The following is a 15,675-nucleotide window of genomic DNA, read 5'->3' as shown; positions in this document are numbered from 1 at the left end:
ATCATGTGACTCCTGTGATGCGAAAAAAGGGTTTTGATTGCAGTTTTTGGAAATGTTAGGGATAAAATGGCTTATCAGGGGTGGAGAACATGAGGAGAGGAAACGGAAATCCTGTGTAAACAATCTTTTCCTACTTAAGAATAAGAGCATGAATCAAAATTCCAACACATATGTTGAATTTCTACTGACAGTCTGAAAAACATCAAACAAAATTAGCATTTTAGAATTTATTCATAAAATTTAACATTTTCAAAGTTAGCAAAATGCTAAACAAAGAATTAGCGCATTAGCACTAGCTTCAGTTTGACTAAACAAAGAAATAAACTTGCTACAAGATAATTTATTATAACACATAAATATGTACAAACGTTGGTGTTTTTAGAAGGAAAAAAATTATAATATGATTTTTTTGGGTGCTGAGGGAGTGTCCCACTAAAGCTTGTTTCACTGTTTACTTTTAAAAAAAAGTGTCATGTTATACAATAAAATTCTGACTGAATGCAGATCTTGAGCCTTTAAATCCACAAACCACTTGGTAACATTTCTATGATTATAAGTTCACCCAATTTACAGATAAAATTAACACAAAACGCTACAACGGGTAAAAAAAACAAGGGCATCATAAGGTAATATTTTAGATTGTGAAGGAGTGTGGTCAGAAATAAGAATAAGTGGTAAACACAAACTGAACCACTTTGTCACATGTTATCAATTAATCTATAAACACTTTATTAGTCGTTAATAATTCTTTATTATTCATTAATTAAGAGTGAGAATGAGACTGAAAAATTAAGTTTACAAATGCTTATTGTGCTTAAAAGACAATACGAAATGTTTAGTACAACAAACTCTAGATTAAAATATATATGTGAACAAATTTGGCTCACTATTTGAAAAGAAACCAGTAGATTTTGTCTCCTTCTCAGCCTTAATTAATGCATAATAATCAATTATTAATGATTTATAAAGTGTTCTGAGATTACTTAATAACATATCTATGAACTATTTCTTATCCATTAAAGGAAAATCTACTTTGATTTGTTACCTCTCAATTTACAGATACAAAAACTACGAATTTATTATAACATCATTGCAGCCAGTGAATTATATAACTTGTCTGCTGCTAACACGGAGCAGCTAGCTGAGGCTAGCTGAGTTCAGTGGCACACTGACCGTATCTCAACCCTTAATGCACCTCTCTCCCTCATGCACTTCTTTTTCTTGTCTCCCTTAAGTCAAATGTCAGCCAGTGAATGCCAACTCTATCAATATTTCAGAAGCAATTAAATAAAGCACACATCATAAATGTTTAATGTCACACTGCTGAGAAAGCCAAATTTTCTCTTCTATCATTACAGGTACAGGATGCTAGCGGCGGCCTATGAGGCAAACTCTGTGTTTACTTGTTAAACAAACTGTAAGCACTCAGTTTGAACTCACACTCACAACCATTTTAGTTACATCCAGCAGGTAATGTAACTACGCATCACCATGTTCAATATCTAGCATGTATATATAACAGGGGTTGTCAAACAAAACCTCAGCAGATGTAATAAAAATCACCGTTATCAGCGTCAATAAGCCGATCCTGGTGCTTTCAGAAGCACTGTGTGAGCGACTCTTTCCTTTAGCATTCCTAATCAGTTTGGCTTCTCCCCAGCTCTTCCATTAGACCGCTTTCAGATTCTGGTAAGACCGATTTTGCAAAGCTATGTCAAGCTCTCATAGTAAATAGCGAACACAAAGAGGAATACACCATAGCCTTTGCAAAGCAAGCAAGCAAGAGCAAAGAGATGACGTCAGGGCAGAAATACTGCTTACTAGAAGGAATGAACTTAATATGACTTATATATGTATACTGTGCCTTAGAAACGTGTTTATACACGTTAAACTGATCCAAACTGTGCCACATACTTAAAACTGCAAGATTTAATTATTCGAGAGTGGATCGATCCAAAATATCAACAATATCGATACCAAGTCATTATTGGTATCATATCAAGTTTCACATTTCCTTGACAAATTCTACTGTGTTTTTGTGTTGTAGTTTCTCAACTCAACCTCAAAAAAAGGTTGAGTTATCATTTGATTTTTTCTCAAATTAGAATGATCTGCACTTAAGTTTATTTAGGAAAAACTAACACAAGTTACTTTGTTTCTGTTAATAACAATGATAATAATAATAATTCAATTCAGTTAATTTATATACTTCCAATTTACAACACGCCATCTCAATGCAATTGACATAAACATCAATAAAATCCAATCATTCACAATTTCCAGTTGATTCTAGTTTTCAAACAATGCAGTCAAATTCAGCTCATTATTCAAATTGGATCAAAAATCCAATTTCTAAAGAAATCAAGCAGATAGCATTGATAGTTCATTACCACACTAGGAGACATAGCAAACATGGCTAGATAAGCTAGCTTGGTGGAATCAACTCACTCACTCACTCTGTGGTTACCTAGCAACTCACTCACTCTTTGGTTACCTAGCAACAACTTGTTGAGTAACAGAAGTTTCAGATTTCACCACTGCTTGAAAATGGCTTGGAGTGACAACTGGATAAAACAGAAAAGGTGACGCCAAATGCAGTCCGGCAGTATTTCAGATATTTAAATCTAAATACGAATCGATAGTTATCGATATCGACTGGTATGAAACACTTATATGGTGATACGTTTTTCAGCCATATTGTCCAGCTCAACATGTAACACGATATAAAAAAAAGTTCAAAGCAGGCAAGAAATTTTAAAAGCAACTAAAACTCCAAATATCTTTGGTCATTTTTAAGCCTGGGACCAGAAGAGGACACAGAATCCAAAATATTGTACTCAAGTAGAAGTAAAAAGTAGCTGTCCAAAAAATTACTCAAGTACCCAGTAACTGATCAAATTATCAATCAATTAATATTTAAAAATTATGTCATCAGATGGACCAAAAAATAAAGTCAAGTGAAAATTTTGGTATTTTAAGCATCAAAAATGACAATAATTCATATAAGTAACAAACAAAAAATGACAAAATCAGACAAAAGAAAATGTTTCCAAATCAGTTTCTTTTCATAAAAACTTACAAAACTTTAACAAAAACTGCAGGTGTGCGTCTGGTGAATTTTTGGTTAAAACATTTTTTTCATTCAGTGAGTAAAAAATCCAAAAATATTACTCAAGTAAGAGCAGAGATACGTCATAATAAAATTACTCTAGTAAAAGGAAAGAGTACAGCATAGTAAAAATACTCCATCAGTGCATTTTTTCAAAAACGTTACTTAAGTAAATGTAACTAGTTACTACCCAACTCTGCCTGTAAGCAGCAACAAAAGGTTTTAAAATTGAGAATCAGAATTTATTAGCACTAGATATGGAAAATGACTGAAGTTTGTTTCTATAAGTTTGAAAGAAACTTTCACACTTTTGCATCAAAATTCACCGGAAATCTATGTGGCACAATGTTGTGTATTATTGTCAAATAAATGTACTAATCCCTCAGATATAAATATGACCTAATCGTTAAAAAGTAATGAGAGTGAGTCAGAGAGTGATTATTTTTCAAAGTTTTATGTCAGATGACCTATTGCGTAAATCTCCTCTGCTCCCAGTTTCAGTCAGTGGGAGGAAAAGCAGATCATTTGGGGAGTGGAGAATCAATTGATTGGCAGAATGATTAACTCTAAACAGACTCTGCATCAGTCCGCCTGTAATTCTCCCTTCGTCTTTCGCCACTCCCTTGCTCACTGGTCCATTACTTCCTTCCTAATTATCCGCATTATCTTAATGACTAAAAGCCGCTAAGGTTTCCAAGTGAACATACTGCTATATGTGTGGCATGGGAAGAAAACCAATCAGACTTTACAGTTCTGCAGCATTCCACCTCTGCAGAATAAGCAGTAAATTTAACCAGGGAGTTATTTAAAAGATTGGTTTGGCTGCTTGCTTTGAAGGCACGAATCAGGCTGACGTATCGGACAGGCGGACAGGAAGTCGGTAAACTCTACGCAGGTCGACACGGTGAATCAGGACGCATCCAAACATGCATCTTCAGTGACCACTTCTGATCGGATCAGCTGCTTTTTATCCAAACAGGATAGTGAAAACGCAGCAGAAAAAAGTTACGCAAGTTTAATTTCTTGGATTAATATGTTAGTACACTTGAATTAAGACAAAACTAACTTACAGCAAGACATAGGAGCTTGCTTTAAGAAAATAATCCCTTAATATTGATAATAACAAAACACTAGTTCCACTGGCAGATTATTCCACTTATAACATGTAGAAAATTTCCCCAATATTTATTGATTATTGACTCAAAACAAGCTCCTATGTCTTACTAAAAAGTTACTTGTAAGTTAGTTTTGTCTTATTTCAAGTAAACAAAGATATTTTCACAAGAAATTAGATAAAAAAATACTTAAGATTTTGCCGTTTTGCAGTGCAGTGTGGAAGATTGGGCTCAATATATTCCATTCAGTTTTTGTAGAGCAAATGCAAAATATTCAGCAACATATAGAAGTTTGTTTAGAGTCAATAATCACAGGAGTCACATGATCCTAATATCGATGGAAAAAATGGCCTATTATTTCACTTACAACAAGACATTTTTCCGTGTTATAAGTGAAATAATCTCCCAGTCGAAGTAGAATTTGGTTGCTAGGTGACGCAATGTGCTTGGCTGGGGTTGCTAGGTAACAACGCAGAGGGAGTTTTTTTTTTCAATAAGTGAAACAATCTACCAGTTAAACTATACCTTTTTTTTTGTCAATGTTAAGGGAATTATTTTCCTATATGTTGCTGAAAAGGCAAGTTTGTCTTATTTCAAGTCTCCAAAATATTTTCACTAGAAACTCAACAAAATCTTACTTTGCGATGCAAACTAACAGTTCTGGGGTATGTTCTTTGTTTTTTTTGGCCTACAGATAATCTCATTTGTGTTCTCATATTGCCGCAGTATCAACACCTATAATGCAGCCTATAATAACCAAAGGAGAACCAGATACTACCAATAATATCATTCAGTACCATTCACAGCCTGGAAATGGTGACATATGTTTAAAATAAACTGCAATTTCCCATCCTGCAATGCAATCATGTGTGCCCATTGTAATGTGCAGCGACACGTTACGCCCTCATTCCGACACTTCACTGCAAGATTTATACCAGCTTTCAGAAGCAGAAATATGCGTGAATCGGCCTAAACATTGGAGACGAGTGCTATTTAAAACAATTTATAAAACCTGCCGGGGGGATATTTAAAAGACTGGTTTTAAATAACCAATCTGTAGTGAAACTACAACTACAGTGTAGTTTTATACACTGTAAATATTAAAAATAATTAATAAAACAAGCAAGGGATTTCCTATTACAGTAGGCATTTACTGTCATTTATCACTTGTCATGAGAAATTACTTATATGAATTTTTATTAATGTTTTTCACAATAAATTCCAATTAATGAAGATTAAAGCCTGCCAAAACCGTCCATATAGTCTGAATTTATTATTTGCTATTAAATCTGTTTGGTTTTGTGAATTAATTCAGTCCCCATCTGTAGTTTGTCCTCTGCTTCCCCCTGCAGGTTACAAACTGCAACTGCAACTAAAGCGAGTAAAAGAAGTAAAATATGTTCTCGGTTCCAAAACTGATCTGGATTTACAGACTCAAACAAAACAAAAAAAAACAACAAAAGAGACTAAACCAACTGTAATATTTTAAAGCTTTTAGGTATGAAATGAGATGATTAACTAAATACATAAATGTCACATCAGTACTGCCATCGACAACATTCACATGCACTCTCAGTATTCAGTTACTGGATCACTGAAATAGTGTTTTTAGAACAAATATATACATAACTGAATCATCCAGATCTAAAAATATACATGCAGAAATACAATATATTTTTAAGAGACACATGTACCACTTTTAAATGCCAACATATCGCTTGAATATTTTTTGTCGTATTGTAAAAATAACATAAATGTATGACGGAGCATTGGGGCCACTGTTGATCGAAAACAAAATGGAGGAATAAATTTGTGCCAAAAACTTTTGAGTTCAACCGCAAAAATATTCTAGAAATAACAAGGACAATTTTCTCAACAAAAAAAGAAAGATAAAAAAGAAAAATATGGACATTTCTGAGTTCCAAAAGTTGAAAATTTGTGAGAAAAAAACTCAGAAATCTTTAGATTAATGCCAGAAAACAAGAATCTTGCTGAGTTTGAAAAGTCAAAAACTTGCTAGAAAAATATCAGAAATTCTGAGATAAATCTCTGAAATTTTCTAGGACAAACATGGAAGTTTCTGAGTTTCAAAAGTTGAAAACTTTCGACTTTTGAAATTCAACATTTGCTCAGAAATTTTCCTCTTTTTTTTATTTTTGATTCATCTTAAACTCTTGTTTTTGTGCTGGCATTTTGCTTTTTAAAAAATGTGTATATACAATGACCCCAATATGCAATTGTATAAATGGCAATATTTTCTCTATATAATTAAGTTTTAAATTTTCAAGAGACTCCAGTGCACTTATGTCTCCTTCTTCTAAAATTATAAACATTCTGTAGTAATTTTCCCCTCATGTTTGATTCCTTCTGCTAATAAAAACAATGGGTCTGTTGTAATTATTTCTGTGTGGTGTACGATGTTTAACAACATTCAAACATCACCAACTCTAGCAAAGAAATAAACTAATAATAACATGGGTGCTGAAAATATAATTGCATGCTCATTACTGTGAACCAACCAGGCATGCATGACGTTTGAGGCCATGGATACATGCAATGGCCACAAAGCAAAGATTACCTGATAGTAGGAGTGGCTTTGTGAATACAGGGAAGAGAAAGGCGGAGCTGGAACTTCATTCAGCCTCTCGCCTTCTGAGTGAGGCCACACCTCATCATCAAATGGTGCCTCGGGTGATTCTACCTACGGTATACAGACACAGCCCAACAGTTTGTCGGAAGAAGCTCTCAAAGTTGGGGTATGTGACTCTAATCTTAAACATGTTTGTTAAAAAAAATTTGAAGAAATGAACCGCTGCTGACCAAAAGCAACCAATCAGAGCCAGGAGGAGGGTCTTAGCGCTGTCAATCATGGTTCTCCCTGTCATCAGAATCTGCTATGAATGCTAAGGCTAGTTAGCATGGCCACCAATGACGGCAGATAAAAGGTTTTCCTGTAACGTCAAGTTGTTTTTCTGCCATTAACTTATTAATCAGCATGTTCATGAGGTTGATTGACAGCGCTAAGACCCTCCTCTTGGCTGTAATTGGTTGTTTTGGTCAGGAGCGGAGCAAGAGTAGCTCAGGGAAGAGGTGGAGGAAATTGATTTTTTTTTTACTGATTTTCCGTCTCATTTTGTGACGACATAGTGGCAGTTTTAACACATATGTAAAAAAAAAAAAAAAAACATTTTAAATTTTAATAAAACTTATATACTGCAGCTTTAACAACTGAGCTGCACTTACATTTAGGATAATTATATTATCACTAAACAAATTAAAGATGATAATGTTGATGTTCTTGACCAAAAACATATTAAAGTACAAAATAAATTGGGATCCTGTGGGATTTCAGTTAATGGTGTGAAAATGAATCATCTACATCTGACTGTACATTCAGCTGTATTTCAGTTTAATAATAATAATAATAATAATAATAATAATTAACTGAAACATTCTGGAAAATAAAGTTATTCTTTGGGATGTTAAGAGAAAACTGACAAAAGTAGATTTTGAAAAGTTGCTGTGCTCGAGATGAAGCGGAAAACTGTTTTCTGTTCTCACAAATAAAAAATGTAACATGGTTAGAAGTTATGGATGAACAGAAGCGAGTCGATTTGATAAAAATACAAAACTCTGTACAGGTAATTGGGGTTTGTGTGAATGAAATGAGAGATTTTATCTGCAGAGCAATACTTCAAGTTTTAGATTTCTGCCATGAAATGAGCATTGGAGTCACCCAAACTGGTAAAATAAACCTAATTCAAATTCAGGAGGTTGTATTTGTTTGTTTTTTATCATTAATCAACTAAACTTCCCAGATTTTTTACATGGCCCTACTTGCAGTTTTTGGAAACGGGGTTATGCGGAGCGTGACTATGTGAGTGAATGTTTGGGAGTAGAGACAGAGAAAGGAACATTTACATGGCGAGGACAAGATGGCTGGTCCATCTGTCATACAAAAAGAAGCCAGATCCAGCACCTGTGGTCACACATTCAAATAAACACACACCATCTGGGAAGAAGTTCTCAAAATAAACCCAAAATCCCAGCAGCAAACACACACGCTGACCGCAGACGGAGGAGCTCTCCTCGCAGATTTTATCCAGACAGACAGCTGATAAATCTGCAGAAAACATTGATGATAATAGAGATAATGTTGCTGTGATGTCATAAAGATCCAGGTATCCTAAATGTCCACAAAGTAAATAACTTTAATTTTTTTAATTTAAAAATAAAACATATTTGTTGTGACTTTGGAGTGAGTGGTGTCTAGTCACAAGGTGGAGCTGCACAACAACTTTTCCTGCAACAACGAGTCTCTTCGGCTTTGGCTAAAGGTTTCCACCTGGTTAACCTTTGAACTGCTGGTTCTGAAATTTTATTAGTGCAAAGACGAAACTCAAAGCACACTCAGCTCTGTTATGTGCCTAAACAAATACAGACGCATTTTGAGACAGAGACTACTTTTATAAAATTAAACCCACCACACATGCCAGAACATTAAAAAAGAAGAGGGAGAACATTATGATCTGATGAAAATGAAACCAAAGACAAAGAAATTAAACATGTTAGTCGTACCACCTCAACAGGAAGTCATTATGTTAATGTTAATTTAACTTTACCAGTTGTTAAAAAAACAATTACCGGTACTGTAGCAGCGGTGTAGAAATAAAATCTAAATAAATGCAAGTCAGAGAGAAAAATAGATGCAATGTTAATTCTGATGCAGATGTGTTAAAATCTACCAAAATAAGGAGGATTTCAGAAGCCAAAGACAATGAAACAAAGGATTTTATAACTGAAAAGTGGGGCAGGAGCCTCAGCTCAGATGTGCAGAAGTATTCTCTTGATAGAAAGACAAAGTGTGTGGCTGAAGGTGAATTCAGACAACCTGGGCTTCAGACTTTGTCCACCATGTTTGACGTAATTTGAAAGTCACGTCTTTAAAGATGCAGTGTGCAACTTTTATAAAAAATATTGTTTTGTCTTTTTAAACCGGACTATCAGGTTTTCATAATGGTAGTCCACTAGACTTGGTTCAATTGGGGACCAAAATTGCAACATTTGTTACATTTTCAGCTGCTGTTGTTCAAATTCACACTCCACTGTCAGGTGAACCTAAACTTATTGAAAAACCAGTCTCCCTCCTCGCCTGTGGGGGGCGCTGTACCAAGAACTACTGAAGGAAACGACACAATTACTTTTGAAACTTCCTTATTCACAAAATGTAAACAAAAATAGAATGGCGTCAGATTTTTCTCTTTTGATTTTAGCAAAAGACTACGAGCCATTTCTCCTTGCAGCGTTAGGCTCTTGCCTTTGTTTTGGTAATATTTACCCAGAATACCTTGTGCTGTAGTCCACTTCCTGCTTTTGGAGCAGTCTCTGTGCCAATTGGCGTTTACATATGCATTCGAACTGCACCAGAGTTCATGTCAACTAAACCAAAATCTAGGTTTTAGGCGGACCAGAGTTCAATTACGCATTCACACATCCGCAAACTAACTGGACTTTCTAAACAAACGGACTAGCGTTTGGTTAAAGCGGACCAAACAGGGTTGGTGTGTTTGCAGTTTTAATGTCCACAGTGAGCAGCAAATGAAAAAATAACATTCAAGTGACTAATGTTTGACACCGAATGAACATAACTACTAAAGTCGCACAGGGTGCCACATCGAGTTACCTGAGTAGGTGCGATGTGTGTATGAGTGACGTATCCATGGACATGTTGGATATGGGAAAGCTGCCGCTCCGCCACCTGCACCAGCTCCGCCCCACGCAGGTCACCGTGGTGACCGAGGGAGCCGTCCCTCCCCAGGGATCGGTCCCGTTCTCGCTCCATGCTCCCGATGCCGCCTCCACCTCGCCTCCAAGTCCCTCTGTCCCTGCCTAGCGTCCCTCCCTGCCTCCCGAGTGTTCCTCCACTTCTTCCTAGAGTCCCTCCATCCCTCCCCAGTGTCCCTCCATCCCTCCCCAGTGTCCCTCCATCCCTCCCCAGTGTCCCTCCATCCCTCCTCAGGGTCCCTCCATCCCTCCCCAGGGTCTCTCCATCCGTTATCTCTCCAGCTATTCCCATTGGATGCTGATGGCAGGTGTGATGGTGGAGTCTTGGGGCACCTGTTGAAGCCCCTTCCTCTTCTTGATATCGATACTTCTACAGCGATGGAGGGGTTAAAAAGTGGGAAAGTAAAAGGAAAATGCAGGAAAGGAAAAGGCAAAACATAGTTCAGGGAATGAAACACAAAGGAAGGAAAAGACAGAAAAATAGATGTTAATAATTAGAAGTAAATCATTTAGATTCAAGATTTAGAAGAGTAAAAAAAGAATAGAGCGTCACCCTTAAAGGGGCAGTACAATTTTTTTCCAGACATATATTTCCATTTTATACCATAATCAAATAACTACTTTACTTTCAGTTGTTGTCTATATCAAATACGACTTCCTAATTTAGCTCCTTGAAATTGGGTCTCTGTCTCTTTACAAACTCTGAGAAGTAGCTCCTATAATGAGCTCAGCAGTTCCACCAGGTGTTTGCTAATTGCTGCTGGCTAGTCTGAAGGAGCTGAGGAGGAGCTGCATCTCGAAGGCGGAGCGTTTTGCACCAGGCGTTTTGCACCGCTCAGTGGTTGCTATGCAGATTAAAGGGGCAGCATTATGTGTTTTCCAGGCACATAGTGCTGTTTTATATCACAATCATGTAACTATTTTAACTTTAGTTTTTATAAAAATGTTGTAAATATAAAATATGACTTGGTCTGAAGTAGCTGAGTGGGGGAAACTGCAGCTCAGAGGAGGAGCTGCGCCTCGAAGGCGGGGCTAGGGCCGTCCAGGCGTTTTGCATAGCTGAATGGTTGCCATGGAGACTAAAGGACTTCTCAAAAATGCACTAAAGAACCAAAGAAACACTCCAGGTATGTTTTTGTTGAGGCATTAACATCATAACATGACAAAAATGGTTGATTTTACGTAGTACTGCTCCTTTAAAGAGACAAACAGAGCGTGAGTGTGTGCACACATGCATGTGTAATTAGATGTTAGATCGGACATTTTCTTAGTGTAAGCACATGGGCCAGTGCAGGTGTACACCCAGCATGACAGTAATTGTTTCCTGAGCTTCCCGTCCTGCACATGCATGACCGCTCCGCCTGACACGCACGGCTGGAAGCAGAAGTTTTCAGGCAACACAAAAAAACAAATTAAATAAATAAAAAACTGAGCCAGGACGGTGAAGAGGGGACTAAAGCGCCTCAGGGAGTAACAGTTTCCTTCTCTCTTCCTCATAACTGTACATCATCATGCCTCTTTCAGTTGCAACAGAGAGCCACACCGACCGCTCTACTCTGTCTAATTCAGCTCTAACAAACACTCTGCAGCTCCTTCATGAAGTATTAGGCATTTTATCTTCCTATAAAGGACAAAATACAGAGAGAAAAAGGAAAGCTGATGGGGGAGGGATGTATGATGCCAGATGTGAATATAACATTCAGCTGGCTGAGCAGCAAGGAGGAAGACCCTCAGTACAAAAAATTACATCAGCGCAAAGTCCTTTACTCACTGAGCTAATTTAGTGAATCCATGGTTTTAATCTTTTATTTTATGTTTTGCTTAAAACAATCAGAGAAAACAGGACGTGCTATGAAAAACAGATGGCTTTTTTAAGCTGCACGACAAACAAAATGTGGCTCACATCAAGATAACAGAGTAATTCCAGCAAAAGCTGCACCTCCAATTAAAGACAATCTAGAAACAATCTCTTCCCTCCGTTCGGTAAATGACAAGTTCATAAATTATATCCTGAAAGCGCAGCTTGATCCTCGCCTGGGCTGAAGGTACAGTGAGAATTTGCTGTAAAATGTGTGAAGCGCTCATTTAAAGGGATTTTATGGTTCTTATACAGAAAGACTGCTTAGCTGTTTAAAACTACAGAAATAATGCTTTGCATGGTAATGCTTGCCACTTAACACCCTTAAGACATTTTAGATTTACAAATATTAAAATGTCAACAACACAAATCCAAAGAAAAAGGGCACAGATGTTATCAGAAAAAAAACTACCAAACAATTTAGCAGTTTTTTCATTAAAGATAACCTATAATGCTTCCTTGTACAGGTTTGAATCGGTCTATAGCCTATACAAAACATTTTTATTTAATGTTTTACACAAAATCATCCTTAGATGAGATTTCAGTGTGATCAGTTCTTTGTTTAAGAGCCTCCTGTCACTCTCAATGCTGCTGGCTACACCCCTAGCTCAACGTTTACACTCGCATGTGAAAATGTCTGCAAACAGATGCACAATTACAAAACCGTACGTCTTTGAAAAGCAGAAGTGGAGCCTCCTGCACAACCAACAAGAAAGCAGCAAGTGGTTTCTGGATAGTAAGTCAACGACAAAAGACTTTTCCAGCAGCCATTGTACAGCTTATATAGCGGTAAAACCAGCTGACTGGAGCTCAGCTTGGGTTGCTAGGTAACGAGCAGAACTGTGCTGTGGTTGCTAGGTAACGGGGCAGTGCCTGCTGATTTTTACAAAAGCTAATTTTCTAAACACCAAAAAACATTAACTTACTGCCAAAAAACTCTTTGTTGATTTTTTTAAGGGCTTGTTTTTAGAAGCAGTAGAAACCCAAACGGAAGTACAAAAATGTGATACTGTGAATTTTGCATAATACATCCGCTTAAAATCTGTTTCATTTTGGCACACTTGTATTTCAGATTAATTTATCCCATTCATATTTTAGGGCTCTCATTACCACATCTCTAAATGCTCACATAGGGATTTTCAGTGACAACAGCGAAGTCGTACTACTCTGCGAAGAATACTGTTTAACAATTTAAAACCGTTTCAAGGTACATTTCTCTCTGGGGCGTTCAAGGACATTCTGCTTCATGGTTTCCACTCATCCAACCACCATGCATTCATAATTCCTGTAACGCAGAGCTGGGGTTGCGCTCATATATGCCCTTGGTGAATTTGCAAGGACATTTGATAATTTTTTGATGGCCTTGATAATTCGTACAAAAAGGGCAAGTCAAGGTTACTTTATTTAGATTAAACTATTCGTGCAAAAAGAAACAAAAAGACCTTTATAAAAGATCAAAAGGCAAACATTATAAGGAAAACGTCATGATTGAAATCTATAGAAATATTCACATGCAGAAATAATCTTATATTGACATAATGTTTGTGTTGTAGTGTCCTTTGTTTTGTATTTGCTGTTTGTATTTATTGACAAAATGCATGTATTTAAGTTATTTTGACCTTGTTTTTATAACCTTTGTTTGTTTTTAGCAAGACAAAAATTTATTGTCCAGGGACAAGAGATGACAACAAGCATTTTGGTTAATACTGGGGTATTTTAAGTACTGTATGTTGTTCCTGCCAAATGAATTAAAAAATTTCAAAATAGACCAATAGGAGAATTTTAAAGCCTATTTTTTTTAACAAACAACGATTTTAAACTAACTTACAAATGTCTTGTATAAGAAAGTTGCTAGTTTCCTAGATTGCTAGGAAGGCTAGTTTACTAGCAAACCTTCCTGTAGTTTGCTAGGAAAGTTTGCTTACTAATTAGCAAACCAGCTTTCCTCGTAAGCCTCCATGTAATCATTCTTGAGAATACTGAATATAAACAGATCTAAAAAATAAGGTATTTTTATGTTGAAATCCAGGTGATTTACGAGATGTCATAAAGTCAGAGACCAGAAGTTTCTGAGCCGACTTTGTTCAGGGTGTAACTGCGTCATGGCGAGTTCAGGGTACAGTAAGCGAGGATAAATTAAGACTCCTATCAGACAAACAGAGCCTGTAGCTAAGATAATAGACAGATTCACCTCCCTGCAGAGAGCCAGGCAGTCACACAGAGAGTATAGATACTATGACCTTTTGACCTCTCTGTAGGTAGCCAACAGACAGCAAGAACACACAATACTGTGTGTGGATATGCATTTATTTATATTAAAAATGTGATTATAAATATATTATAATATATTTGATGATAAAACATATCAAATAATAATGGTGGAATAAGATTAATCAAATAATTGCATAATAAATTAAAATTAGGTTGATAAAATGCATTTTATTTATGGTTTCGGTTGTGTGTGGGTTTTTAGTTTTTGATTATTATTTTTGGTTGTTTTTTTACATTGTCACTCTACAGTTCATGTGTGTGTTCTGTAAAAACCTAAACTTTATTATTCTTTGAGAAAGCTAACTTGCATTATTATGGCATTATAAATATATTACCTAAAAATTGTCTTAAGACAATATTTTAATAACTACTGGGACAATTTATCGTCCAAAATACTTTGTTTTGCGACAGGCCTATTTGCAACTCTTCTTTTTTTATAATTATTTATTTCTTTACTTCATGTTGACATGAGCAAAAGTTTTGAGTGAAAAGGAGTAGTTTGAAGAAAAAAAACTCAAAAGTTAGTTCACTATACCAATTAAGCATCAGTCAATCATCCAACTTTAAACACAAACAGGAAACATAAAACAAACATGTTTTAACCAAAAATTCACCAGACACAGACACACCTGCAGTTTTTGTTAAAATTTCAAAGGTATTTTATCGGAAGAAACGGATTTGGAAACATTTTCTTTTGCCAGACTTTGTTATTTTTCGCTCCTTATGTGAATTATTGTCATTTTTGTCCTTAAAATAGCAACATTTCCACTTAACTTTACATTTTGGTCTGTCTGATTATGTAATTTTTAAGTATGAAGTGACTGAAAATGTGATACTATACACAGTAATTGAGTAGACTTTTCTTCACTGTTGAGTTATTACTTGGATGGCTACTTTTTACTTTTAGTAAAAATATGCTGAAGTATTCTGACTTGAGTACAATTTTTGGGTACTGTGCCACCTCTGCTATTTCTAAGGTAATATAATGTGAATGTTATAAAGTCGAATAGAGATTTTTTTTCTAATAATAATACAAATATGATAATAATTGAGACAAATGAAAGAAAATAAGCGAAATTATCCAAAAGCATGTGATCATAGAGCTGACTATGCTCTTGGTCAGAACAAGGTCTATTTTTGAAACTGTGTTTTGTTTTTTTTAGGCAGGCAGTTGGCGGCTGCTTTACACCGGGGAGCGCATAACACTACAACATCCACTTCCTATGAATTCAAACAGACATGCCCCAAACCCACTTCCACTGCTCCACACTTTAACCTCATTTAGGCCAGCATCGACAAAACGAGCCGATCTTACCCTTCTCATGACATTCAGCCCGGTTTATTTTCTCTCCGCCTCTCGCCATGATGTTTTGTTGTTGGCTGTCATGTCGGTAATTAGTCAAAAGCGCCTGGAAAAATAATGTGGCGGGAAGCATTTGATCGGCGGGGCGCTAGGACCATGAGGAAACCCTGGCTCTAATGTTGTCACAACGCTGCACGCGCTTGCCCTCTGCACTTAGCCACACAAACACGCGCGC

General features: G+C 36.3%; 1 protein-coding gene across 7 annotated transcripts in view; it reads right to left on the bottom strand.

Annotated features, from left to right (window-relative positions):
• LOC114150742 (discs large homolog 1-like protein) overlaps positions 1–15,675 on the bottom strand; it is a 140,428-nt gene that overhangs the window by 89,526 nt on the left and 35,227 nt on the right. For 3 of the 7 annotated variants that reach the window (XM_028027370.1, XM_028027372.1, XM_028027375.1), the window contains 2 exons: positions 9,908–10,378; positions 6,803–6,925 (listed from right to left, as the gene is read on the bottom strand). The exons of 1 other annotated variant lie outside the window; for it this stretch is intronic. In XM_028027370.1, the coding sequence (XP_027883171.1) occupies positions 6,803–6,925; positions 9,908–10,378 (594 nt within the window). Of the gene's footprint in view, positions 1–6,802; positions 6,926–9,907; positions 10,379–15,452; positions 15,477–15,675 lie in introns of those variants that run through there. 3 more of the 7 variants (XM_028027376.1, XM_028027373.1, XM_028027378.1) reach the window with 3 other exon arrangements.

Source organism: Xiphophorus couchianus, chromosome 9 (assembly GCF_001444195.1).
Source record: "Xiphophorus couchianus chromosome 9, X_couchianus-1.0, whole genome shotgun sequence".
Taxonomy (NCBI): domain Eukaryota; kingdom Metazoa; phylum Chordata; class Actinopteri; order Cyprinodontiformes; family Poeciliidae; genus Xiphophorus; species Xiphophorus couchianus.
Note: the sequence above shows the minus strand (reverse complement) of the source record. Positions and strands in the feature narration are given on the sequence as shown.